Below are 26,757 nucleotides of genomic sequence, written 5' to 3' on the forward strand. Positions count from 1 at the left end.
CGACTAATATCAATCTGGGTATGGCACTCGTGCTTGACGAAGCTTCTGTTGCTTCTTATCTCTATCACAAGGTGACAAAGCTGTCCACAACAGGCAGCTCTACATCTCCATCGTCATCGACTGGGTCTGTCCCTGGTCTAGTGATTGTCCCTCTTTCTGCTACCTCGACCAGTGTTGGCCACGCGGGGCGTGCGATGCTCCGCCATGGCCCAAGAACCATCCTTGAGAAGCTACGCTGCATGCAGCTTGTTCCTGAGCATTAAACTGTTCAACCGAAGGTAGGTCCGCTAGGTTGCACGGATGACAGGTTTTGCGGCGGAAAGCTACCTAGTTACAAAAGCAAATGCGTCCCCTCCTCAGGCGAGGACTCCGACCTAGCTCTCACTCTCTGGTGGACGGCTGCGTCAAGATGTACCCTCTGCTCTCTGCAGCTTTGCTGCTGGTATGTGCCAGTCAGAGTGTCGTCGCTCAATTTGTCACGCCTCCTAAGAATCTCACCTCGAAAGAAGGCTACGCCGGCGTGAACGTTCGCTACAAGTCGGTTCCCGCAGGCATATGCGAACAAAACCCCAAGGTCAAATCCTACTCAGGATATGCCGATGTCGCCCCTGGCCAACACATTTTCTGGTGGTTCTTCGAAGCGCGACACGGCAACGCGTCCGAAGCGCCCTTGACAATCTGGATTAATGGCGGGCCCGGCAGCTCTTCGATGATCGGCTTGTTTCAAGAGCTCGGGCCCTGCAGCGTCGACAGTGACGGCAACGCTGTGAACAATCCCTACTCCTGGTCGGAGGTCAGTAACATGATCTTCATCGACCAGCCCACGCAAGTCGGGTTGAGCTACAGCAGCCCTGTGCCCGCGTACCTCGATCCCGAGTCCTCGAACCTCGTCGAGCTGCCGCACAACAAGTGCCCGGGCTACGCTGCCGACTGGGACTGCGGGACGTATTCGTACTTCAATCAGAGTTTGACAGCGAACTCGACACCAGCGGCGGCGCCCAACTTCTGGAAAACGCTCCAGGGCTTTATGGGTGCGTTCCCCCAGTACGCGCGGGAAGGTGTGTACTTCACGACAGAGTCGTATGGTGGACACTATGGCCCCATCTTTAGCGAATACTTCGAGGAGCAGAATGCGAAGAATATCAAGGGCGCGCATAATATCAGTCTCGAGGGCGTCTTGATCGGGAATGGATGGTACGATCCGCTCATCCAGTATCAAGCGTATTACAACTTCAGCGTGTCTCCGGGAAATACGTACGGCTATGATCCGTTCAACCAGTCTGTCAAAGGTGAGCTTTTCTGTCATATCATGTCTTCATGCAAAATGCAGCGTGGTAAAACGGCGGTTGCGAGATCATACGAATATCAGCGCATCCTCTCGCTTTTCCAGACATTGAGGCCCTATTATGACTCCCGCTGACACTCACTTTCAGATCAATGGTACAACAACCTCTACGGCCCAGGTAACTGCTACAACCAGACGGTGGACTGCAACGAGCGGGGCATCAACGAAATCTGCACGGCGGCAGATAACTTCTGCCTCGCCCAGGTCGAAAACCTCTACGATATCTACCTAGGCCGTGACGAGTATGATTTCCGGTACCTCATGCCCGATCCGTTCCCGCCGACGTATTACGTCGACTATCTGAACAGTGCGCCCGTGCAGGCCGCCATCGGTGCGTACGTGAATTTCACGGAGAGCAATTCGGCCGTGGGCAGCGCGTTCGGCACGACGGGCGACGACGACCGCGAGATCGGGACTGTCGAGGCGTTGAAGAAACTCCTTGCCCAGGGCATCAAGGTGGTCATGTACTTCGGCGATGCGGATTATAATTGCAACTGGCTCGGCGGGCAGGTGGTCGCGGAGCACGTCAATGCTCCCGGGTACGCGGGCGCGGGGTTCGTGAATATCAGCAGCAGTGATGGCGTGGTGCACGGGCAGGTGAGGCAGAGTGGGAAATTTGCGTTTGTGCGAATCTATGAGAGTGGGCATGAAGTGCCGTTCTACCAGCCGTTGGTGTCGTTGGAGTTGTTGAATAGGACTATGCATGGGGTGGATATCGCGACCGGGAAGACGAAGGTTGGGAGTGGGTATAAGACAAGCGGGCCCAAGGTGAGTACGTATCAGGAGGGCAATGCGACGGTGCAGTTTGAGGTTGTGCCTGAGGATGCGGTGTATAATGTTACGACGGCGATGCCGCAGAACGGGACGACGACGAAGACGGGGAGTGGTAGAGGAGAGAAGAGGAAGCAGAAGCAGAAGCAGAAGCAGAAGGCACGAAGAAAGAGGACAAAGAGAGATTTTATGACGGTCAAGGGAGGCCGGTGGGTGTTGATGGATGAGCAGTGATTTTGCTGATCCTCGAAGGGCGGGAGCCGATGAGCAGACTTTAGGGGAAAAGGCCAGAGACGCTGGGTTGGGCTGGACTGGACTGGACGGTCTGTTGTTGAACCTTGGCCAGGACGATGTATGTCATGATATGAATAACGAGGGTGAGTAAACAGGAATAGAAAGAAAGTACACTAAATGTCGTGAACGGATGCATGACCGTGAACACTGTGTCAAAGAACTTCTGAGTCTGCGAAGACGAACCGTTTGATCTTTAATATCAGTCTGTGAACTTACCTACAAATACTAGTAGGTGTCTGCACAGAGAGGTCAGGTCAGCTTTCTGTGCGCAGTCTGCGCGGCCCTGCGCGCGTCGACTGATCAAAACCCAGCGAAACGACCGACATAGGAAATCAAGATGCCAAATCAGGAAATTCTGCGCAGGGGCCCCACGCAGGAGCGCCATTGCCCAGCATCCAGCTCGCAACAGAGACATTGTGCGCGTGGTCACCGTATCACAGGGCCCAGGAGTGTTCAGAGACATACTGACTGACTTGACTGGCCCCGGCCTGCCCTGGGCCAAAGGACAAAAAGAACGCAAAAAGGTGGTCGGCGATGGGACGGTACGGACAATGCAGCTCTTGAGATCGTGATGTATAATGCTCCTTCCTTTGCTTTCATTTCGGAACGTTCCTACACGATGGCTAGGAAAGAAAGACAACGGGGGCGTCGTGTGCGCTTTAAGACGATGTCAGGGCTTTCCTGATCTCACAACATCAGTCTCTCTGGCAGCTCCGCCAACGCGATATGTCCCCTCAGCATGGTTCAGACACTCACGATATATCGACAGCAAGAAGCAGCTGACAGGGATTCAGACACGGACACGGATGCACCTAAGGAAAGAAATGGCTCCGGAAGAACGCACTCTTGAAGACATTGTGGTGTGTCAAACGGACCAGATGGATTCGCTTCATAAGTCCTGAATAGTGTCTTGTTCATTTTGAGCCTCTGTTCTTCTTGGTATGAAGCGGGCCGGCGAACCTGAGCTCTGCGACTGAGCATCCCCGAACAAAGAGCAATACTGGTAGCCGCTGTCAAACTCCACGCATGCATGATTCTATGTCGCTGAAAGTGTTCTACCGAGACGTTGTCAAACTCCGGTCGAATCCATTGTCTTGAACTCCGCTTGCTTGCTGCAGGCAATAAACAAGTTGCATAGTATGATGTGAATGTTCTTTTCCCTTCCTTGCTTCCCATTCCCTGTATCATTATTTTTTGATCCCATTGTAATCGTAAGCCCGGAAAACAGCTTGGTCGTCCCATACTTGTACAGTAGCTTCGTACACCTGGAAAGTGCTTCGACGGCAAGGCGAAACGACCCGTCTACTTCCAGTGCTTTGGTACCAGACAAGACAGCTTGTGGTCACCACGCAGCGAAAAACCATTCGGTTGCGCCGGAAGATGTAGTGTCTAGCATAGGTGTTCCTCTCCTTGCAAAAGAGAATTCGAGAGTTATGTCTCGACAGGTGTGCCCGCTGAAATGAGCGATCTATCACTCGTTGTAGTGGTACACCTAATGCATGCATGTTAGCGATCTCATCATGTCTTGGCCATTACAGCCCAAGACTGAACACTCACAAGATAATCAGGCAGACCCCATGCCTCAAACCCGAGCCGCCGTGCCATCTTAGCGAACCCTTCTGTCTCAATAAGATGGTAGAAAGGAAAAGCCGGAAACATGGCTCCATCTCTGTGGACTTCTGCCTTGACTAGAAGTGCTGTTCCCCCAACGCCATCGAGAGGCATGAGTCGACGTTCGTCCCGGTCTGCACCAGTCTTGGCGAGCATCGCCATGAGTGTTCTATACGTAGGAATTTCCACGTAGCCTTCAAGCAGAATATCGTCCGGTCCCATTTGTGAAGCCAGCTCTTGTGCCACGTCACTATCGCGCCACGAGTTGTAATCGTAGGGCCGGATATCAGATTCTCCTTTTGCGTTGACGAACCGCTGATAGCAGTTAGGAACGATGATTGCCTTGTTATGGCTCGCCAGGTCTTGAATCAAGGTTGGAGGGCTTTCGACAATGTCAGAGTCGAGCCAGAGCACCCAGGAGGTATGAGGGCCGATGGTGGTGAAGAGTAGACTGTTTCTTGCGCGGGCCATGGCTGCTCGTCGAGCCTTCTGATTCTCCATCTTATGCCGCTCCTTTTCATCTTGGGAGATGAGTGGGGGCTCGAAATCTTGCCGCAGGATGGTTATGGACTGGAAACGTTTCTCTTCAGGCCCAGATTGGGTTATCTTGATGGCTTCTTGTAGAGCCGCTGTTGCAGCATTTCCTTCTTTGTTCTTGGGCGTAATGAAGCCCAGGCTGATGTGTTCGTGAGGGTAGCTCAGGCGTAGGAGGTTGTCCCAGTATTCCGGGTAGAAGCGGGCAAGCGGTGTGAGGATCAGGACTTTCTCCTTCTTCGACGCGGGGTCTGAGGTGGCGGTCAGGTTATTGAGTTGGTAGTGGACGACTGGAGGAGGACGCCGTACACCGCCATGGGATTTGAGAGAGTCGGGTTGCTTGCGGAATGCAGAGGTAGGAGGTGAAAGCGGATTGTCTGCGGCAGCGTCGGACGCCCGCTGGCGCAGTTCGGAGGGATTTACGGAAGTGGTGTTGATGCTGTAGATGAAATAGACGAAGACAACGCCGAGAAGGAGACCCAAGGCTAGTGTCCGGTGATTGCTGCGTGGTTGACGCATGGTGTCGAAGTAGGGCATGGCCTTACTGGTCGATGGACTCCTGAAAGGGTGCTACGTAGGACCTTGGTGAGAGACAGGCATGGTTGAACGAAGGTCATCCAAACGAAAGACTGGAAGTCGGATGAGCAGGACGGATGAGATTCTCACAGGACAGACGTTAAAGAATGTCGTCGTGTTAGCAGTGCACTGTCTTGCATGGTGACAAAGACATGATACTCCTGCGGCCAGCAAGGTTCCCCAAACTTGAAACGTAGGTAGTATTGAGTATTTGGGGAGGCTTAGGTGAGGCTCAGGAGGCGAGGGAGGGGGTTGTGCACCGCCACACCACATCGTCTCATCAAACCACCAGACACGCAAGACATTGAAGTAGTCATAACCATGGTGCATGATTCAAGAAATTGTAACTATGGTATCTTTGTTGATCTCGATGGGACGAGTGATCCCAGAAATATCTAGCGACCTTCAGGATGCATCCAAAACATGCTATGAGGATTTGTCCCTTTCGTCGCTTCTTTTTACATGGTAATCCAGATCGCTATGCAAGGTGTAAGAAATGAATCGAAGCCATATCCAATGTCGCCTTGAGTTGCACCAGGCAGCCTGAACGAATAGTGGTAATGCTGCAATATCCCGCTTTGAATGCATGAAAAGGGCTTTCCAGCCAGCGTCCCGGATCCTGGGGACTTGAAAGAAATAGAAATATTTACAGAGCCAGCAACCTCACATAGAGATTGCTGGATGAAATCTCTGGTAAATGCTTGCCTGCAATCCTTCGGCATCAATGCATATAATAACAAAGGGAATTCGTTTCCGTCGTGACGAAAAGGCGTCATTGGTTGATCATGAAGTCGTCAACTTGCTGTGGTTGCCCGGACTTGGGCCAGCCATCATTTTCATCATTGATAGACGTCGGCTTGTCTCTTTATTGATTTCTTCGACTCCTCCTTGTCTGAGGAAGCGTCACTTCTTGGACTGCGGGTGCCTGGACTTCCTGCTGGTGATATCTTCCCGCCTCCGCCAACCTGAAAATAGTCACCGGCTTCGTCCAAGGCCAAAGGAGTCACAGGACCCTTGGGGCTGCCCAAGGGATCCAGCCGCGGAGCACCAGGCTTGACACCCATGGATGAGGCTGCGATCTTGGATGATAGGTGAGCACGCTCCAGAAATTCACGCTGTTTTTCGCGCATCAGTCTCGGTGACTCAAGTTGTATCGGTGGCACCACTCGATTGATGGTGATAGCTGGAGACTGGACCGCTGACGACGGGGTGGCGGGTGAGTCTAGGTTCGTGAAGTTGGCTGGATGAAATCTTGGGAGGTTCATGTGCATGTTTCGTGAGGCTTGCCGACCGTGTTGAGCTGTCCGAGAACGCGATGGCTGAGGTGACAGAGGGCGATGGCCTTGTGGGAGTCTTGGAGACAGCGGTGAGGTGGGTGTATAACGTCCTGAAAAGGATTCGGAATTCATCTTGTGGCCCATTGTGGAAGAGATGATTGATGACTAGCGGAAAGGGGAGGAACGTCGCAGGTTGTCTTGCTGTATTTCTGCGACGCTCTTCGACTGGAAAGAGAGGTGTTGTATGCATGCGGCAACTGCACAGACGGATAGTCGGCTCTTGCGTGAGGTGAAATTGGAATATCCTGTCCTGTAGTAGGGAGAAGTGGAAATCCGGATCTCGGCCAAGTAGGGGGGCCAAATCGCGGCGCCTTCGGCTTGGTGGGATACGAGTACTCGTATATGTAGCAGATATCACCGCTTTTTGTGGAAGCTCAACATGGCTTCAGTTGGTGTGACAAAGTGGCAGATAGTGGCGATTGGATATTCTTTCTTGTTTCTGTAGGGCCTTGGAGTCAAGGAAGACACGGACGTAAAAGGTCTGGTAAAGGAAAATGTGAAAGAGGGGATATCCCACTTTGTACCACAGTCCACACAGTATTCACAAAATTTGAACACACGCGCTAGGCTAGGCGGACTGTATTTCTGATCCCAGGTTGTTTTTCTTGGTCCTCGTTGGTAGAGCACAAATGCGTTGCCGGGGCCGTTGATCAGCAGCTTGGGTTGACTGGGACTGATCAACAGGTTTGATTTCCGGGACTGTCAGTGTTGCACAGCCTGAAACATCACATGATATTTGAGGAGACAGCACATGAAAGTAGATTATGGAACCAACAACTCGGGAGTGGATCAGACAGGATCAACAGCTCTGCAAGGGATTTGCCTGGTTTTAAGGGTTGCTGATCAGCCTTGGAGTTGACAAAGTACCGGTACAGGAAAGGGCTCCAGAGAAATATACTGAGGAAGTCGTCATAGTACCCAGGACCGCTCTGATTAGTCCTTCAGTGCCACTCCCTGGGTCGTCGCCGAGAATGTTCTGTGCAGGGTGTCAGAGTCTTGGTGATGCAGGGCAAATGATGACGGCCAGCAGACCTGGAGAAGATACGGCACAGGGTCAGGAAGACATGGTTCGTGTGGGACGAGAAAGCCACGCGAGAAGGAAAACGCCCCCAATGGCCTGATGACGTTGCGAATAGGCGCCACAGCCGTGCGATGATTAACAAGGGTTGCTCGGACCAGCAATACAAGGGATCTGATTGATGGCTCCGACAGGAAAAACTGGGGTTCGGAGCATTCAGAGGATTACCCGAGGGATTCCGCACAATGGAGCAGCCAAATCTCCCAGGTACAACACCTATCAAGCCCAACTGATGGGTTGCGAAGGGTCTGGTATCGAATGGCTTGTCGAGGAGATACGAGCCCAACAAACAGGAAACTTTGACGTTGGTACCGAAGTCCGGAAGCCTGTCAGGCAAGACGGTAGGGTACTTGTGTATGCTGTGACTTGAAGGCGTAGTTTGTGTCTTGAAGGCCTATCCATCCCAATTCCCCACCCGGAAGACCAATCTGTCACCGGTGTCTGAAGACGCCGTCATCAGTAGTGCTGGTCGACGTGCCTCGCGTAGAATGGAGACTTCCAGCTAGATCACGAGTCCGTGTCGTGATTGATCAGTATGCCAGGTGCCACGGGATAAGCAGTGATATCGCTTCCTGCCAACCTGTTATTTATGGGACACTTATCTCGTTAGACGACTTCAGAGCCGATACGGTGCTCCGTACTATGCCGGAACATCCACCTGTTCACCGAGTGCGATCAGTGGACTGCTGACTGCCGTGATGCCGGCTTGGACTTCCACTGCACCTCTTACATACCAACAACGAAAAATTGTTCTGTCTGTGGGCCCGAAGTGACATACTGTACGATAGACGTGCAGCTGTATGATTACACGCGATTCGTGCCGTACAATATGACCTCACCTAAAGCCGAAAACGCGGAAAAGAGAGTTGGCCACAGCTTCCTGAAACGCAACAAGCCAATCCGCTTAATAGCTAGAAGCTGGTACACAGTACATTTTCGTACGAGACACTGTGTGGCACATGGCATGCATAAGAATCTGGTGACCATGCCGCACGCATATTGTATATCATGTCCACCAAGCAAGACTGCATAAGATAGGATGACATTGGGAGGCCTCGTCATGGGTGGCTGTGAGTCCATGTCATCACTTCGCTGCAAGTACTCGTACTCATTGCCTCTTGATGGTCAGCCAGACAGACGGCCTCACACAGGCGACCGATCAGTCACTTGTTTACTCGTACCGGTCCTGATGCATTGTTCGGCTTCAGTCTCGTCCTCTGGAGTCGCATGAACCGCTCCACATTCGCAGCCCATAGCCTGCTTAGTCTCACCCTCCTCTTTTGCTTGGAGGTTGTCATGGAATTGCACGACACGGGCAGATTGCGCTGCATGCGATAATATGACCGTTATGGCCATTACGACCACAGTCCAGCTGACTGCGCCGATCTGCTGTGACTCTATCCGATTGATCCGTACTCGATTGAATTGATAGGATAGACACACAAAGGTTACGCTTGGAGAAAAAGCTCGACCATATTTGGAGCAAACGACGGCTCGGATCCCCGCGGACCTTGATGTTCGGCCAAAGAACACTGCTTGCTGCCAGAGTTGGACAGTGCTTGTACTCGTAAGTAATGATGTCCTGGACAAATGATGAGGGCTTGATCGTCCTGATGTGAAAATTCTGCCTGTTTTGTGTCAGTCCTTCACCATAGTTCTACTGCCTACCATCTTGTACGATAGGAGGATAGATGATCTGGCGTTTGGGAAAGGACGAAAAGTGGATGAAGCATCCATCAACCGCGAACAGGAAACCCGTCGACAGGAATGACATGAATGACAATCTGACTTGGAGCACGCACGTCCTTCAGAAGACGATTACAAACTTGCCCGCCTCCATCCGAGAGGCAGCCAAGAGATGTGTTTTGTGAAGAAGCCAAGCAGCCTACCAGATGTTGGCTATATTTTTCAGTCCATCAGTTGAAGATCCCCAGGCTGTGATACTGTTCCAGCTGTCTCTTCCAAAAGGCTCATAGAGTACATGGCGACGGAGTCAACCCTGGTTCGTCGATGAAAACTGCAAGAACCTGTCCCATCCCTGCTGGTGGTGAGCACAAATGGCATTGTCTTGATGGAAGAATGGCTCGAGGCGAATTTGAAAGGCGAGTCTGGCCAGGTTTGGCCGGGTTCTTTGATGGGTGCCTGTCTGCCTGCGTTGTGAGCTATTCAGAGCGTTCCAGTAAACCGCGAGGCTTGACCTGGCATTGATGATAACCACTGGAAGGCGAGGAGGATGATAATGCGGAGGACGTTCACTCGCTTCGCTTTCTAGCCGAGCTGGGCGGGACAAAGAGCCTTACCATCGCTTCTGATGTACAGCTACGATCTTCACCTCAGCCACAACCAACTTTGGGCGCATTGAAGGGTGTGAAGGGTTTAGCGTACGAAGGTACACAATATCAACAATAAAAAGGCGGGAGTCCCAAGTACCATAGTCTCTCTGGTGCTGGTTGTGGCTTCGTATTATCGTGGCTATGCTGCGCACCGGAATGTCGAGAGCCGGATTACTGTCCTATCATGCTATCTCGGCTAGGCTAGTCAGGGACTCATGCATGCTCAATCCCTCCAACATCATAATGTCTTTCTTGTACTTGTCGCCTCCTTCAATCCTCTCTACACCTGTCGAAGAAAACACTTAAATATTTGACAACCTGACACGTCTCGACCGCTGCACTCACGACAATGCTCTTCATCCGGCGCGTTCCATAAACGTCAATCCGCTCCCTATCTGCCATGGAATCGCAACTTGACATTGACTCGGCAGGCCGCGATTTCGATAAATGGCTTGACTGGAATGCCGCAACCACGACGGCTGGCATGGCCCCCGCTGATAAAACCACTGTCCAGCCCGACCAAGTCTTTCAGTTCCCTATTTCTCCTTCCTCGACCACCAACGGCGACGCGCATCACCCCTTCAAGGCCAACTTCCTGACCGCTCCTTCACAACACGACCTCCTGACGCCTCAACACAGTTCCTCTTCGCCAGAATCACGTTCAAGCCTGGATCTGCGATTGAGTGGAGATACTCTACGAGAACAAACTTCTCCCAATGAACGTCCAATGTTGAAGAGGAAGTTATCCCCCTCGGATGTGCCGACCCCGGATCAGCGGACCGAAGCCATTCCAGCTGCTAAGAAGCGCCCGCACAACGTGATCGAGAAGAGATATCGCGCGAACCTCAACGAGAAAATTGCGGAGCTGAGGGACAGTGTACCGAGCCTGCGCATCACAAAGAAAAAGACGAAGGAAGTCCCAGATGCAGACTCGGATGAAGAAGAACTGGATGGCCTCGTCCCCAGTAACAAACTCAACAAAGCGTCCATCTTGACGAAAGCTGTCGAGTACATCCGACATCTCGAGTTTCGTACGAAGAGGCTTGAGGAGGAGAACAAATCCCTGAAAGAACGGCTCGATACACTGGACAAAGTTATTGCCCAAGGTGGTCACGATGCCCAGAGGGCTGCCGCTTTCACCAGCGACACCATCATAGAATCGTCCGCTGCCGAGTCTCCTGGCGAGTCACTGTCAGATACCAAGCCTAGCACCTCAGGTCCTCCATCCGGTCTTATTCCTATGCCTGAAAGTTGGCGACGTCTACGACAAAATCAATCACAGGAGCACTATGGCCATATCTACGACACCGACCGGTCCAAGTTCAGAGGGAAATGGCCAACCCGAGTATTGCTGGGCTCGCTGGCTGGGCTCATGATTATGGACGGTCTCAGCGAATCTGATACAGGCACAGAGTCACGAGAAAAGGGTCTATTTGGCATTCCTCTGGAACTTCTCGATGGCTGGAAGTTTCTTCGGTCTCCAAGGATCTATCTGGCAGCCTTCAGCCAATTCTGTCAAACAGGCGGTGCCATTCCGTTGATCAAAGGATTTGTGGCTTTGACAATACTTGCCTTCCTTGTCTTCTCATACCTGTTCAACTCCAAGCCTGCACCAAAGGAGGATATCGAAGAGGCTGCCCCGACTTCCCGGCAGGCGCCAGCTCCAGCCTCCCCCATTCAGGTCAGACGTCGAGCTTGGAGCACAAGCATGCAAGAGCTGCACCTCCCTCACCACAGCTTCTTTCCGGAATGGCTTGCCCTTACTTCCGAGTGGCTCAGGTATACTGTCGGCTACCTTTTCGGCACCCGTGCCTACGCTTGGCTCACTGGTCGAACCGCAGAAGATGACGTGGCTCGGATCAAAGCCTGGGATATTGCAATCGACGCTCAATTGGCAGGCGGAGACGTCGAAGTGAGCCGCAGCAGAGTTGTTTTAACTATCTTCGGCTCAGGCACACTGCCTAAAACGCCCTTGCGCTTACTTCTGAAAGCGCTCCATTGCCGGGTGCTCTTGTGGAACGTGGGCTCACTCGGAACGGCCACCCACCGGATCGCTAACCGCGTCGGGAAGTTTTTCGCCAACTGGCAATGGACAAGAGCGAAAGGGTTGCACGACAAATTACCCCTGCGTCACACAGATCGGCTTCCACCGTATTTATCGGAAATGCTTGACCTGCCGTGCGACGAAGTCTTTCTCGACACAGTTTGTCAGAGGGCCTACAATTTGATGTATGACCGACCCACTCAGGAAGATTCTTCCAATGCCTTGATGGACGTGGTCGTCGAAGATCATGCTGTTCGTTCACCGCTCGACGCCATCGCCGCATGGCGGTCAACATATTCCTTGACACAAGCTCTGGAGTCGGCCTTGCACTACCCTGAGCCAACTGAGACAATGCAGAAGCACCTCACCGATGCGTTGAGGCTAGCTCCGCCCGGCTCGGCGGCTGAAACACGGGCTTTAGCAGCAAGCTCGGTCTTCAGTGCTACCGCTCGGAGTGCTTGTTTTGTCCGCGCCTCTGAGGCCATGGACGCCCCTTCACCAAATGCGCACCTTGAGCGACCCCCTTATATCATTGACTCGTCCACACCTCTATCGGCCAGAAGTGACATTGCAAATTGCTTACACTGTGCCAAAACTCTGCAAATACTAGATTTCGAGCAGGATCAGGAGAGAGCTATAGCTTACTTCCACTCCAGGGGTTCCTGGGATGCAAGCGATGATTTGTTGGCAAAGGCTTCGTTGACCTACCTGCAACGACGGCTACCTCAAATCCAAGCACCAGTGCCCATTACTGGTGTAGACGAGGTCCGCCTCCTCCCATACGGTCCTTATTCTACGGCTGACGCGTCTGTGCAAAGCAAGCCGAGGCGGCACAGCAGTTACAGTAATCAGTCGAACGACACTGGTTATGAAAGCCAAGATGACTCTATATCTTCATGGGATTTTGAGAGATATTCAAGCGAGCAAGTCTCGCCGGCGTTGAGGCATGAATTTGTGGTTTGAACAAGTGTCCACATTGGGTCAAAGGGTTGTTCTCGGCTCTTCCTGGCCATCTGAGGACTTGTTATGCGGACATGAACGAATGCCCAGGAGCACGAAATGATCGGTCTTTCTCGAAATATGTGTCAGACAGAGCCTTACTTAGGTCGACTTGCGGTTGTGGCTAGTCCACAGCAGCCGCCTGGTATTAATGCAAATGAATGAATCTTATATGGTGTCTCATGAAAACATGTCCTCAACGTCCTACTGTTGAATCTACTACGTAGTTTGCTTCGTGTCGCATCGACCATGTTCCCTTGTTCAGTATTTCCTGCTGGAACAGGAGCTTGTCAAAGCTATGTTATAGGGGTACATTGGAATGCTTGATCAGAACTTCTCTTCAACAATCCGAAAACCGCTCACCCCGTGCTATAGACTCAGGGCGCAACATGTAGCTTATAGAAAACTTCCTCCTTCTCAAAGGATGTCCACGGTGTCTTAATGGCAAGGATGGTTCGTTTGTGGTCTGATCCTCCACCGTACCAGGCTATACAGTGTCCATGTTCCACCGTAGTTGTCCATCACACACAAGCCAATGACGCTGATGTTTTCACCTTTCACTTCAATCCATCTTGCATCCGTGTTTCTACTTTCATTGTTCTCTGTGAGACTTTATCTCGTATCATTGGAAAGCAATGGTTGACAACGGGAATGACGATGATCGTATATGGCAAATTGGAGTATTTGACTCCCATTGCCATCCAACCGATATCATGGCGTCAGTCAAAGACTTTGCCGACATGAAGGCTAGAGTTTTGACGGTCATGGCCACGCGATCTCAAGACCAGGAAAAGGTTGAGAAGACAGCAAGAATGTATCCGATTCATTCGAGTCATGATCCTTTGGATCCACAGTCAAGATACGTTGTTCCAGCTTTTGGTTGGCATCCATGGTTTTCCCACCAATTGTTTGATGACCGAGACAAACAATGTCAACCAGACCCAGTGGAACACTATAAGTCTGTCCTCGTTCCTGCTCCAGAAGATGAGGACTTTCTGAGAACTCTGCCTGCTCCTTACTCGCTTCAGGAGTTCTTACAGCAGACCGAAGCAAGACTCAATGAGTTTCCATTTTCCCTGGTCGGTGAGGTAGGCCTGGATCGCTCGTTCCGACTGCCTGAGGGCCCAAGTGCCGTGACTGGCGATATGAGCAGCAAAACAGGAGGATCCGAAGGAGAGTATACTCCAGGATCCCGTGAGGGGAGACCTTTGACGCCATACCGGGTGAACATGGATCACCAGAAAATCGTGCTGAAAGCTCAATTTGAACTCGCCGCAAAGCTGAGGCGACCCGTTTCTGTCCACAGCGTACAGGCCCATGGTTTGGTGTTCGAACTGATGCAAAGTATGTGGAAAGGCCACGAGAAACCATCGAAGCGCGAAAGAAAGAAGAAAGCTGATATCACTAATGCTCACGCATCGGAAGACAAAGACAACGATGGACCTGAAATCAAGCAGATTCTACCGTTCCCGCCACGGATATGCATGCATTCTTACTCTGGTCCACCAGATGCCCTCAAACAATATCTCAACCATACCGTTCCTGCTGAGATTTACTTTTCCTTCTCGACGGCCATCAATTTCTCAAGTGCATCCTCGGCAAAGGTCATTAGCGTCATCAAGGCCGTACCAGACGATAGGATCCTGATCGAGAGTGATCTCCACTGTGCTGGAGAGACAATGGACAAATTACTGAAGGAGATCGTGCACAAAGTGTGTGTTATCAAGGAATGGTCCCTTGAGGAAGGCGCTCAAAAGCTCAAACGGAACTGGATCAAATTCGTGTTCGGCTGATACAGCAGATAGGAGCTGTTGAAGTCGAGAGCAATGTTGGAGGAACATTTAGTACCGAAGTAAGCCGGCGCAAGAGAGAGGTAGGCTGGCAAAGCGTGAGGAAGGCATTGGTGTTCCGACAATAATTCCTAAAGGTGAGTTCTGCCGTTGCATCTGCAATTCACCGGTCCAGGGAGCCATCGCCTCGAGCACCAAACGCACTCTCAGGCCCCTCCCATCTCATTGTCGACCACTTTTATCTGCTACATCATCCCCACGAATCCGAGAATCGTCCCCATACGTGGCGTCGCAGTCATCATCTCGTAAACAAGCAAGATGCCTCCCTCGCCACCGAGTCGCTTCGCGCTCAATCCTCCGCGAGAATTCGGATACAAAGATTGGGTCATCAACCTTCCAGTTCCGCAATTCCTGCACCATGATCAGAACGACCACGCTCGCGTCCAGGTACTAATCCATTCCATTGAGACTCGATTTGGAAAGGACCGCTGCTTCTACAGCTTCATGCCACATCAGAGCAAATCACGACCAGATAAGATCGAAGTCACACAACTCTATGCCTTCCACGAGGTCAAGCATTGGCCTGGCTCCTTGCAGCAACTGGAATGGACATCTTTTGTCATGGCCAATATCGAGTACGACGACATGATCAAGGCGTATGGGCCGAGCGCGAGTCTGACAGGTAGCTCAGCTGAGTTTTGCGATCCGTTGGACGGCAGTATTGACAATTGAGACAGTCCCAGTCCTCCCCGCTACCGCGCTCGAGATCTACTCCAAAATGGAATTCCATGAAGGTGCCGGGTTGGCTCGGATCTGCCATAAGACAGGAAAAACAATCGGCCAGGTCATCGAAGGAAACATCAAGCTTTACGCACAAAATAATGGATCTCAAGAGATAAACCTCAACTTTGACCTACTGGAGCATGATACCACTCTGGCTATGGTCTCATCCCCTGAGCATTCGGACACGCAAATACCACTGACCTCGTCACCTGTGCGCAAGGATGCACCTGCGATCTCCACCAACGACACTTCGATCACCGACCCGCGTCTCCTAGCCCACGACTCCGCCGTCTCAACAGCTGGCAACGAAACCGCCGAAGGAGCGAACGTGCCCCATCATACTGAGACCATCCGCACCATGCGCAGTATTCCTGGGTGGCAGATCCGACAAGTCGCGAAGAATCCTAAGCTTTTCGCTCAAGTCCAGAAAAATCATCAAGCATGGCTTGACCGGTCCTTCAAGAGAATCCACATTCTGTGCGTGCGTCTCGTCTGCCGCCGGCCAGGAATGGAGAAGGTGCCCTGGAGTCAGTGCGGCAGGATCGCTAACGATTACATTCGGCAACTGTTCGACCACGTGTTGGGGATCGGGATGAGAAAATCCAAGGTCAAGTTTGACTTGACACGTGCCCGCCCTGGCCCGATCGACAGACAACTTGACTTCCTCTGCTTCTGCTATTCACTCGAGGATCCGCTGCCGCCTCAGGGACCGGCTCGCAGTATCAAGGCCCGAACGCATGCTATCAGGGCGCTCAACAGACAGAGAGAAATCATCGAGCAATGGAAGGTGGAGTTGAAGAGCAGGGCCGAGAAAGAAGACGGCGAGAGATATCGGAAGGAAAATGGGATGCTCATTGATCTATGGAGGGGCACCACCGAAACGTTTGCGGAGTACGAGGAAAGAATGAGAAACACTCTGAAGGCCTGATTAGTGGCGTGAGTGAGAAGCATGCAATGCGGCTTGGGCTGTTTCGGCGCTGGTCACGCTTACGGCCTGCCATGCGCGCAAGGAGGCGATAGCCTGCGTTGTAAGATCGGGCAACATTGGGAAGAGAATGTCCGTCGACAAGGGCGAAATTATGTTGGACTTCCGACCATATCCTGGATGGTCTGCATGTGTGAATGATCAAGTTGTATCTCAATTCGGTGGGTGCGGACTTCAGGAGCGGGTCAGGATGGTTGTCTCACCCGTCGTCCAGAGTTTAGACTCGACAACTCGACAGAGCTGCTTGGAGCAGGAGCTCAAATCGCCATCAAAAACTTGTTAATCTTGAGATGAGTATTTGGTGCTTGAGTACTGGTTTCCTATGATATCAACACCTCCATGGTCAATTCCTGACAATTAGCCGAGGCATTCACAGCATTCACAGCATTCTAGGCTTCTCGGGATTTTCCCACGCGTATCGATGGCGGGGATAATCCCAATTTCTCCTGGTTTGTTCCCCATATTGAGACTTACCACAAGTGCCACGGTAACCACCTCACCCCTCCGGATCATGCGCCCACATGCTCTGTTACCCGTTGCTTCGATTGTGCCAAGGTGGAGGTTTTCCAGACAAGGTTGCGGGGCACTTGGGGCATATTCTCCTTGCTACTGTACATCTGGGCTCCCGCACCGCAGGATGAAGGGCCGGACCTTCTGGCCGTTGTCCTTGCTTTTCGGCAAATCTCCAAGGTAGTGCGAAGAGCTGAAGGGATTCCATGATGCTTGGCTCACGCCGTCGCGAGTGCGATATCCTGGGGTACCCTTACTCGGTTCTGTTTTCTCCATTCTTCAGTCCTCTGGTTTGTGCACGAAGTCTTCCGGTGTCACTCCTTGTTATCTTGCACGAAAAGGTCCCCTCAGACGTCGTCAGTGAGAGCTCTTGATATTTTTGACACACGTGTGTCTCCACCAACTCCGATCACCACTGCTTCATATCTCTCGGCTTAGTGCCCTTGTCAGGATGGGCTCCATTGGCTACAAAGTCACAGGCGATGATTACGCCCATCCTTTGATTTCAGAACGGGCGATTGACGAACCGAGGCCGTTGAAGGTCATCTATGTCGGCGCCGGTGTATCAGGGATATGCGCCGCAATCCAATTCCCCAAGGCTGTCCCCAACCTAGAGCTTGCCATCTATGAGAAGAATGCAGATGTGGGTGGGACGTGGTTCGAGAATAGGTGAGTTTCAACAGTCAATGCTTGGGTCGTGTACTTACCGTTTCCAGATATCCAGGCTGCGCTTGCGGTATAGTAATTTGGGTCCAGAGCCGGTTGTCTGTACTTACTCAAACACAGATATTCCCGCACATTCGTACCAGTTGAGTTTCGAGTCGAACGTGGAATGGAGCAAGTTCTATGCCGGAGCGCCGGAAATCTTGGAGTATTGGCGGAAAGTGGCCGATAAGTACGATATCCGAAAGTACATGAAATTCAACCAGAAATGCATAGAAGCTAGATGGAACGAGGAAACATGCAAATGGCATGCCAAGTTCCAGAAAGTGGGCTCGGATGAGATTATCGAGGATGTTGGCGACGTCTTTATGACGGGCAGTGGGGTGTTAAACGAATGGAAGTGGCCCGATATCAAAGGACTGCATGATTTCAGAGGCAAACTGATGCACAGCGCGAATTGGGACACTAGCTATGATGCAACGGTATGCCTGCTTCTCCTCTTCCCGGACTACACCTTGCTAAGTTTTACAGGGTCAAAGCATTGCCGTCATTGGTGCGGGCTCGAGTGGCATCCAGATTGTTCCAACTCTGCAACCCAAGGTCAAGTCTATGGACTGCTACATCCGTGGGCGTACATGGATTGCTGCGACTTTCGGCAATGAGCTTGTGCGGGAACGAAACGACGGACAAGACGGCAATTTCGAATACACCAAAGAAGAAGTGGAAAATTGGAAGAAGGATCCAGAGTCATACATCAAGTACCGGAAAGCACTCGAAGTTGGAATGCAAGGCAACTTTGCTCTAACCCATCGCGGAACGAAAGAGCACGAGGGAGCAACGGTCCAATTCAAAGAGGACATGGGCAAGCGGCTCGCTAAGAAGAAGGAGATTGCTGACCATCTGATCCCGGACTTTCCGCCGCTTTGCAAACGTCTTACTCCAGGACCTGGCTACCTTGAGGCGTTGACAGCGGACAATGTCAATGTTGTGTATGAGAAGATATCTCACGTCGACGAGACGGGCATTACGACTACCGACGGCAAGCACCGGCCTGTCGACACAATCATATGTGCGACAGGCTTTGACACTTCGTTCCAAGGCCGGTTCCCGATCTATGGTCGTGGAGGGGTCAATCTTCAAGACCGATACAAAGTCCGGCCAGAGACGTATCTGACCGTCACTGTCGACAAGTTCCCCAACTTCTTCCAGTCTTTGGGTCCCAATGCAGGTGTGGGCAATGGCAATCTGTTGATCATTGCTGAAGCTATCGCACTGTATGTGGCCCAAATCTTGCAGCGATTGGCTCAAGGGAACGTCAAGACCATTGAGCCGAAAAGAACGCAAGTCGAAAACTTTACGAATTACTGCGATGCCTACTTCAAGCGGACAGTGTTCTCCGCTACTTGTGGTTCATGGTATAAGTCTGCACCGCCCAATGCAACACCAGAGGAGCGAAAGAGGGGGCGAGTTACGGCTCTTTGGCCTGGTAGCAGTATACATGCGATCAAAGCGCTCGAGAGGGTGAGGTTCGATGATTTTGAGATGACGACAGTGGATGGGAATGAATTTGGATGGTTTGGAGATGGATGGGCAGTTGCAGAAAGGTCAGGCCATGTGGAAGGTCTGTCATGGTATCTCAACGGTACCAGATTCACGCATGAGCCCCTTGGAAAGGAAGAGAAGCTGGTGGTGACCGAGGACAAAGTGGTGAAGCATGCGGATGAGGGCGTGCAGAAGGGAGAGATTGCTGAGGAGTTTCGAGTCCCGGATGGGATACCTACTACTTGAAGAACCGAAATGCTAAGTAGTATACTTTATATTGTTTGTAGTCCGTCAAGGCATGAGTTGGAATTCTGCAAATCCTATATCGCTTCAACTCCAATCCGGTGTTATGCAGGGCATCGCTGCCAAATCCCCGACTTATGCCATACGAGGCGATTGTAACCGTGACTTTGACTGCTTCATCAGGTCATCTCCGTCAACCATGTCATTGGCTACGTGCCTGGCATAGACTTGGGAAATCCCCGCGGTCAAAGCCTTCATTGTACATGGTCATCTATCGCGTCTGGTATCATTCCAGGGACTCAACCTACATTCGCACGCTCTGCTCCAAAGGCTTGTCTCGGTTCTCAATGGCGCAGTGGACGCTTTTGGGCATTACCATCTCGGTACCCATCATCTTCTCAAGTGCCGTTTTTCTCTTCTTCTTGTTCTCCTATCCAACCAGGGAGCAGCATGTTTTGTCCTCTTCGTCTTCCACTTCTTATCACAGTCACTTTCGAGCTCCAGCAGAGAATCCCTTCGCCGAGATCGACGACCGTGAGGCCTCACAGATATACACTTTTCTTCAGGAGTCCTCCTCTATCGATCTGAGCAAAGATGCTGAAAGCAGGAATCTGAACTATCTGATTGAATTACTGCGACCAAATAAATCCGATGTCGTCAAATATCTCGACAACAATGGCCCGGTCCCGGAGCGATGGGCTCGAGTATCCAACCTCGAAATCCGCAAGGACAATCCATACATCGTCGACTATATGGTCGGACCTCTACCACCATCCAATGACACCCAAATCTTGCCGCTGACTTACCCTTACAACTCCGGCCGCAACTACGTTCAGAGTCCGATCTCGGATGTCTTCGCTCTTCTCGACTGGGCGCTCAGCATCGGTGAAAATGCATCAGATATCACGCAAGAGCTTCTCGGCGCCAAAGTCAACCGCAATGACCCGGCCGATCCTGATGCGCTTGTTATGGGCTCTCGGCCGGCCCTCATCGACCAGGGCCACATGGTTCACTGGCTAGAATTCTTTGGCTCTGGCATCGAGTCTGATAGCCGCAGCCTTCTTCCCCAAGGACTGTACGTCAAACTCGACACTCCCAGCGCCAACCCTGCGACCTGGAAAACAGGCCAGTGGTTCTATAATGGATTTCTCTACGACAACGACACTGCTCTCCGTGAAGCCTTCAAATTACCAGATTTTGTCAAGCTGGAACTCAACCACGACGGCTCGTGGACCGACACTGAGGATTTCAGCACCTCCTTTCCCGAACGAGACATGCCTCCTCCACTGTCGATCCAGCCTTACGGTCCGCGCTACCACCTCGACCGCGACCAGAACTACATTTCCTGGATGCGTTTCTCATTCTATTTGTCGACCACCCAAGCAAACGGGCTCTCTTTGTTCGACATCCGCTATGACTCTACCCGAATCATCTACCAGCTGGGCCTGCAAGAAGCGCTAGCTCACTACGCGGGTGTCGAGCCTTTGCAGTCTGGCCTGGAGTTCCTCGATACTTTTTTCGGCATGGGAAGCATGATGTTCAGCCTCGTACCTGGCCTCGACTGTCCTGGCCATGCCGAGTACCTCGACATGTCGTACCACAAAGGAGGCAAGATGTACACGAACAAGAACGCCATCTGCATCTTCGAGTACACTTCTGACGCGCCCTTGCAACGACATACCTCGACGTTTAGTGCGACTGTGAGCAGGAATACTTACCTTGTGGTCCGAAGCGTGAGTACGGTTGGAAATTATGATTATACGGTACGGTGCCCTCCTCTGCCAACCTTAGTCCTTGCATGACCTTCGCTATTCCTCAAAGCTCAGTCGAGTCTCACTTTCCCTCCTCCTGACATTCCCACCAAACCTCACGTTACCACCCAGCATGATTTACGGTCACATCTTGTCTAACACATTCAGATTGATTATATCTTCTACCTCGACGGCTCCATCGAGATCAAACTCCGTGCTTCAGGCTACATCTTTGGCGCCTTCCACGCCGAGCCGCGCTCCTCCAGTCAACCGCGCGACGCATACACCAACGAATACGGCTACCGCATTCATCCGGCCCTCCACACATCCATGCACGACCATGTCGTCTCCTTCAAAGCGGACCTCGACATCTGCGGGACAGCCAACACGATGGTCCGCACCTCCATCGAACCGCTCCAGCGCGAGTACGACTGGGATAAGCCCGAGGTTCCTCTTGTCCGCAATACAATGCACATGGTCCACAACACCGTCCATCACGAGACAGGATTGAACTGGCCCCAGAACGGTAAGGAGATGTACCTCGTCACTGCACCGAACTCAACAAACAAATGGGGCGAGACTCGAGCATATCGAATCCTCGGAGGCACCGGCATGGGCAACCCATCGCACCTTACAATCCTCAACTCGACGACATTGGGCAAATCGGCAGCGTGGTCGAGCGCGGATTTGTGGGTGTTGAAGAACCATCCGGACAGCGAACCTAGTTCGGCACACCATCTGAACTACCTGGAACCTCTGGATCCCCTGGTCGACTTTGAGAAGATGGTCAACGGCGAGGAGATCGAGGAGGAGGACCTTGTGCTGTACTTCAACTTGGGCGGGCACCATGTACCGAGCTCCCAGGACGTGCCGAACACCTTGATGCACACGAGTGCGAGTTCGGTGGTGTTTGTGCCGTTCAATTATTTTGATGACGACATGTCGAGGGCATCGAGGCAGGGTGTCAGGATTGATCGAAGACCGAGGCCGAAGGCTGAAGGCAAGGGACACAACGCGGACGGCAAGGAGGAGATCAGGCGGTCGAAGAGTCGTGTGGCCAGGTCAGACTGGGCGGGAGGCGAGGATGATGACGGTGTAAGTTACTTTGGCGCGAGATATACGAAGCCCGTGACGGTGTCGGTGGACATGCTCTCACCGGATTTGAGTCACTATATGAAGGAGCATGAGGGCGTGCCTGGTGGTGGGTGGAAGGCAGTGAGGAATAATGTCGGCGGCGGATTGTTGGGACTCTTTGTGGGGAAGGAGAGGCAGGAGGACGACGCAGAGAGGAGAATGGATTGGTAGGGGGCTGAGAGCGGCGTTGCTATGAGCTGTGCTTTACGAACGGCGGAAACTGATTGCCAGCAAAGCCGCCGCAATATGGTGAATGGCCATGGCGGATGGAGCTGGGTATCATGAGTGATGAGTGATGAGCGAAACAAGCATCGAGGAACCGCTACACAACACCTTTAGAGTGTGAAGATGCATCATCTACCACCAGTATTATTATGACTTACGATACACAACAACAAGAGGGACATACATGAGATACACCAAGAGAAATACACATGAGATACGATATACCAAGCAGAACCAGTAGGCTCGTCCAGCAGACGATAGTCTTTCACAGCACAAGCGTTGTACAGCATTTCAATGGGCCCATCATGGCCAGCGCTTAACAAGACCCATCTCCCAAGGGCGTCACCACTGAGATAGTCCATCCCCTGTCTTCTATCCTCTAGCTTTAGTTTTGCCTTCCTCTTTTGCTTTCTCTTTGTCTTTGTCCAGCCTCCGGAGCGGGAAGGAGAAGGATAGCTTGCGCGTCTTGGTCGGTTCTCTTCCAAAATTTCGGCCGAAGATCGATTTGGACTTGGATCCAGACTGGCCGTTGTTGTTGGCATTAGCATTGTCCTTGTCCCTGTTCCTATCGGCCTGTCGAGTATGCCCTTGGACGTCATCTCTCGGACTCAGGTCCTACCATTTGGTCAGTTGCCTTCTTCGTAGATGTTCGTCCTTTCAGTGGACATGGACGAGGAAAGGGAAGGCAATACTCACAACATCATGATCATGATCATCATCGTCATCGTCTTCCACACTCATCTCCGACAAACTGAGCGGACTGATATCCTCTTCGCTGCCAGACCCTGCGGTGCCACTGCGACTGCGACTGCAATGACCAAACGAGACTCTCCGACCCGGATGAGGTTCCTCATGCTCATGGATGGTATCGAGACTCGGGTCCGGCGACTGTCGTGTGCGTTCGTAGATGTGGACCAGAGCCGGTGGTGGCGGAGCGATCATGGGGATGTCTCTGGCTGGAAGAGCTTGGGAGTCAGGCCTGCTGACATCGAGGACACTGCGCGACGCCGCCGGGCTCGAAGAAGGTCCCGCGAGCAATGACAACGTACTCGAGTTATTGGAGCTGACATTTGGAGATAGAGATAGTCTTCCCCCAGCAGCAGCTGCGACCTGGCCATACGGCGTGATGCTGCAGCTGCTGTTCTCCAACGCTGCCAGCAAGCCTGCCCGAGTCTTTTGCTGCATGGTGTTTTGAAAATGCGCATCCGCCGGCACTGGTGGTCCACCCTGGGTATCGATACCGGCTTCGTCACCGTAGAGCCAGATGATGTTCAAATACAGGGCTTTGGCAGTGTTGTGCTGGCGGACGAAGGGGGCTACATTCAACGCCAAAGTGGCGCGAATGAAGCGACATGTCGCTGCGTTTGCTGTGTGCCATTCACTTCGTTCCTGTTCGATCTGTGCGACTCCGACTGTTGGATTGTCAAACGCAAACGCCGACGAGGCTGCTCGTTCTCTAGAAGGTTCGGGCCAGTCTCCGAGGACGAGCTTCGATGAGAGAGTATTGGCAAGAAGGACAGGTTCAATTGAAGAGCGCCATGACTTGAAGTTGGACTTGCCGAGTAATTGGTCGATCGAGAGGATAGGCGGAAAGGAAAGAGACTTGAAGGATGAGTGGGCAGAAACGGCAGTGTCAGGGTAGATGTCGATGATATTCATCGTGCCGCGTGGATGAGTTAATAAGAAAGCAATTGAGGGGGAAGAAAAGAGAAGAACGACCCTTGATATTTGTGCATGGCTTGACATTAATTCCTCCTGGTACCGTTCCAAATATGATGTTGGTCTCGGAATTGCAAAACATACCGGAATTGGATGGGAAGCAAATTCAAGACATTATCGAGACCTACCATCCAAAAGCTCTCTCCTGCGCCGTCGACAGACTGACGAGACCGTTAAAGACAGACCCGTCAGGTCGATGATATTGCTAAAAGCCAGGCTGTTTGGCCAGGTCCGGAATGTCACGGCCGATACCGATGGCTTCAGACGGTTTTTTATCCATCCACCAAGGCCAGCTGCAGGCCCATTTCCTCACAGATCGTGCCAATCTCCACATCACGGGCCTTGTTGACTCAAACATGACTGTAAGCCGCCAGGCAAAGATCTCGTTGAAGGGCCGCGATGGAGATACTGTTGGTATGAGATGCAAATGGCTCGACGGAGGTGCAACTCTGCAAGCTTATAGTCATCTCGATTCATGGACGAGTTTGCCAGCTGGCAGTGAGCTCATGCAGTAGTGCCGCCACTGGCGGAGGGCATGGGGTCGACTCTCACCTCGTCCAGGATCCTATGCACACACCAATCCAATTCGGAGGCTATTGAGAACTTTTGTGGCGAAGTGCGTTAAATGGTTAAATGACGCTTTTGGACCTTTTGACAATGACGGACGCATCCGTCTTGCACGGGGTGCCGCTGCATGGTTCGTTTGAGTGCCGACTCTCAAGGACAAGAAATGCAAGGCCTTTGCTCAACGGAGCACCGTCGGGTGAGCTCGATCGTCCTGGCTCGATGGGTTCTGCGCAAAAGCCAGCCTGGACTCCATAATTCCCTGGTCACGACAAAAGAATTATCTCAAAATTCCACACAAAAATTTCCTGTCGACTATGCTTTTGCCAAGCATTTCGTCTGACGCGTTACTATTTCTCAATTGGACACTCGGCGCCCTGTGTTCTTGAGAGGAGAGCTGTACCTGAGATACGACAGAGCACGGAGGAGTGACAGTGCTCCCAGCCGTGCCTGAAAATGTGGCCGCCATTAGCACGAAGAACTGTTTGACACTTGCTGCAGCATCCGTGACGAAAAGAAAGCCCGTCGAAGCGATTCTCAATACGCATCATAGGATCAAAAAAAAGTCTGTTGGAGGAGGAATGGTGTGCTGGGAATCGTCCAGGAAGGCAATTCGTCACTCAAGCTGCGAAGGAGTTGATGGCCGCGAAGTAAATTGGCAATTGACCATAAACAAATACAAAGGAGCGGCATGAGATGCTATCGAGTCGAAATGATCGCTACGACGGTGAGCGGGCCACTGAGTGAGTGAAAGGATACGTCAAAGTATGGTAGGTCACCTCGAGGCTTACCTGAGTACCACCTACCTGGAAAGTACACTCATTGCATTGACAACTTGAAATATGGGCAGAACGATACATAGCTGTACTCACGCGAAAGTCGTTATCAGCGCTGCGCGCGCCCGCTGCGTATTCTCTTCCCGTGGAGGCGGAGTTTGAATCGTTCGAGCTGAGGTTGAACGAGGTTCTTGGCATGCTTGGGTTGTTTGACATGCTCACGCTTCTTGGAATGCTTGAAAGGCTTCGAGTGCTTGGAGTGGGTAGGATGACGATGCGTGACCATTCCCCCCTGTCTTCTGTTCATATAGTTCACCACGGCTTCTGCTCCTTGATCGTAGTCGACGGAGAGTTCCACTGGGTGACTGTGACTGACCGGTACCTGTGGTCTATCACTGTACAAGATCAGTGGTTCTGCTCCCATACTGTCGATCTCCATGGCGTCTTTCGATAGTAAATGTTGCCGCCAGAGTTTCTTCCAATGACTGCATGTCCACTCCCAGTACAAGTTCTGCGAGACCAAAAGATGGGCAATCCAGGGAGCACCTACATGTTGCTGTTGCCGGAACAATGGGGTATCTTCATCAACAACAGCTTCCTTGAAGTGGCTTGCTCTTGGACTTTCGAAAAGGTCGGCCCAGACCTTGAGATGCTCTTCCAGCATTTTAATGGTCACATGACCCTCTCTGGGTTCTTCTTCGTGAAGTGACCAACTTAGAAACTCTTGCATGGGCGGGTCCCCATTTTTAATAGCCCAGGAAACAAGCCAGGCCTCGGAAGGGCACCAGGGGTAGGGACATAGGCGATCTTGATGTTGGCGAAGATGTTGTATGAGAATTTTGTTTTGCTCTCGCCAGGTGTCTGCCCAACAAGCATAATTTTCATAGAGAAACCACAGCTCTCTAGTCTGGAAACGCCACCATTCCGCTACTTCGTCAAGCGGGTCGGCCATTTCGTGGTCGAATGCAATACTTTGGTGAAACATCGCTTGAATCCTGCCGTGTATTTGAATGCGAGGGTGAAAAGTCCAGAATTCTGTTGGAACGCAAATTTGCATGTTTTGGTCGGTTCACGAGCAGCAACAGTATTTCATGTATCAGAACGCCGATTCGTGTCTTTGTGACTCCCGTCTTTGTAAGGTCTTGAAACC

General features: G+C 51.9%; 10 protein-coding genes across 10 annotated transcripts; 6 read left to right on the forward strand and 4 right to left on the reverse strand.

Annotated features, from left to right (window-relative positions):
• The first annotated feature begins 70 nt into the window (after positions 1-70).
• On the forward strand, positions 71-2,551 carry PV05_10991 (uncharacterized protein). The gene is made up of 2 exons (XM_013454428.1): positions 71-1,289; positions 1,434-2,551. The coding sequence occupies exons 1-2, from the start codon at positions 344-346 to the stop codon at positions 2,348-2,350; spliced, it is 1,863 nt and encodes a 620-aa protein (XP_013309882.1). The 5' UTR covers positions 71-343; the 3' UTR covers positions 2,351-2,551.
• A 723-nt stretch (positions 2,552-3,274) lies between these two features.
• On the reverse strand, positions 3,275-5,306 carry PV05_10992 (uncharacterized protein). The gene is made up of 2 exons (XM_013454429.1): positions 3,968-5,306; positions 3,275-3,902 (listed from the first exon to the last, which is right to left on the reverse strand). Exons 1-2 carry the CDS (start codon positions 5,090-5,092, stop codon positions 3,882-3,884), a joined length of 1,146 nt encoding a protein of 381 aa, XP_013309883.1. The 5' UTR covers positions 5,093-5,306; the 3' UTR covers positions 3,275-3,881.
• A 152-nt stretch (positions 5,307-5,458) lies between these two features.
• Positions 5,459-7,516, reverse strand: PV05_10993 (uncharacterized protein). The gene has a single exon (XM_013454430.1). The coding sequence runs from the start codon at positions 6,550-6,552 to the stop codon at positions 5,971-5,973; it is 582 nt and encodes a 193-aa protein (XP_013309884.1). The 5' UTR covers positions 6,553-7,516; the 3' UTR covers positions 5,459-5,970.
• Positions 7,517-10,136: 2,620 nt separating this feature from the next.
• On the forward strand, positions 10,137-13,095 carry PV05_10994 (uncharacterized protein). The gene has a single exon (XM_013454431.1). It carries the CDS (start codon positions 10,280-10,282, stop codon positions 12,884-12,886), a length of 2,607 nt encoding a protein of 868 aa, XP_013309885.1. The 5' UTR covers positions 10,137-10,279; the 3' UTR covers positions 12,887-13,095.
• A 540-nt stretch (positions 13,096-13,635) lies between these two features.
• Positions 13,636-14,715, forward strand: PV05_10995 (uncharacterized protein; the record flags this gene model as incomplete). The annotated part of the gene is made up of 1 exon (XM_013454432.1): positions 13,636-14,715. The coding sequence occupies one exon, from the start codon at positions 13,636-13,638 to the stop codon at positions 14,713-14,715; it is 1,080 nt and encodes a 359-aa protein (XP_013309886.1).
• A 315-nt stretch (positions 14,716-15,030) lies between these two features.
• On the forward strand, positions 15,031-16,423 carry PV05_10996 (uncharacterized protein; the record flags this gene model as incomplete). The annotated part of the gene is made up of 2 exons (XM_013454433.1): positions 15,031-15,394; positions 15,450-16,423. 2 exons carry the CDS (start codon positions 15,031-15,033, stop codon positions 16,421-16,423), a joined length of 1,338 nt encoding a protein of 445 aa, XP_013309887.1.
• An 801-nt stretch (positions 16,424-17,224) lies between these two features.
• PV05_10997 (uncharacterized protein) lies at positions 17,225-19,441 on the forward strand (the record flags this gene model as incomplete). Its single annotated transcript, XM_013454434.1, has 4 exons — positions 17,225-17,659; positions 17,707-17,726; positions 17,777-18,135; positions 18,185-19,441. Exons 1-4 carry the CDS (start codon positions 17,442-17,444, stop codon positions 19,439-19,441), a joined length of 1,854 nt encoding a protein of 617 aa, XP_013309888.1. The 5' UTR covers positions 17,225-17,441.
• A 344-nt stretch (positions 19,442-19,785) lies between these two features.
• Positions 19,786-22,777, forward strand: PV05_10998 (uncharacterized protein; the record flags this gene model as incomplete). The annotated part of the gene is made up of 2 exons (XM_013454435.1): positions 19,786-21,201; positions 21,358-22,777. 2 exons carry the CDS (start codon positions 19,786-19,788, stop codon positions 22,492-22,494), a joined length of 2,553 nt encoding a protein of 850 aa, XP_013309889.1. The 3' UTR covers positions 22,495-22,777.
• A 143-nt stretch (positions 22,778-22,920) lies between these two features.
• On the reverse strand, positions 22,921-24,207 carry PV05_10999 (uncharacterized protein; the record flags this gene model as incomplete). Its single annotated transcript, XM_013454436.1, has 2 exons — positions 22,921-23,163; positions 23,245-24,207. 2 exons carry the CDS (start codon positions 24,205-24,207, stop codon positions 22,921-22,923), a joined length of 1,206 nt encoding a protein of 401 aa, XP_013309890.1.
• Positions 24,208-25,716: 1,509 nt separating this feature from the next.
• PV05_11000 (uncharacterized protein) lies at positions 25,717-26,664 on the reverse strand (the record flags this gene model as incomplete). Its single annotated transcript, XM_013454437.1, has 1 exon — positions 25,717-26,664. The coding sequence occupies one exon, from the start codon at positions 26,662-26,664 to the stop codon at positions 25,717-25,719; it is 948 nt and encodes a 315-aa protein (XP_013309891.1).
• Positions 26,665-26,757: the final 93 nt, after the last annotated feature.

The sequence above is a fragment of the Exophiala xenobiotica genome, assembly GCF_000835505.1.
Source record: "Exophiala xenobiotica strain CBS 118157 unplaced genomic scaffold supercont1.7, whole genome shotgun sequence".
Lineage (NCBI taxonomy): Eukaryota > Fungi > Ascomycota > Eurotiomycetes > Chaetothyriales > Herpotrichiellaceae > Exophiala > Exophiala xenobiotica.

Excerpts from the sequence above, each read along its gene's own strand:
- PV05_10991 (XM_013454428.1), top strand. The coding sequence starts at position 344 with ATGCGTCCCCTCCTCAGGCGAGGACTCCGACCTAGCTCTCACTCTCTG. Across the intron at positions 1,290-1,433 it reads GTTCAACCAGTCTGTCAAAG|ATCAATGGTACAACAACCTC; the intron begins GTGAGCTTTTCT and ends ACTCACTTTCAG.
- PV05_10994 (XM_013454431.1), top strand. The coding sequence starts at position 10,280 with ATGGAATCGCAACTTGACATTGACTCGGCAGGCCGCGATTTCGATAAA.
- PV05_10992 (XM_013454429.1), bottom strand. The coding sequence starts at position 5,092 with ATGCCCTACTTCGACACCATGCGTCAACCACGCAGCAATCACCGGACA. Across the intron at positions 3,903-3,967 it reads GGGGTCTGCCTGATTATCTT|GTGTACCACTACAACGAGTG; the intron begins GTGAGTGTTCAG and ends TGCATGCATTAG.
- PV05_10993 (XM_013454430.1), bottom strand. The coding sequence starts at position 6,552 with ATGGGCCACAAGATGAATTCCGAATCCTTTTCAGGACGTTATACACCC.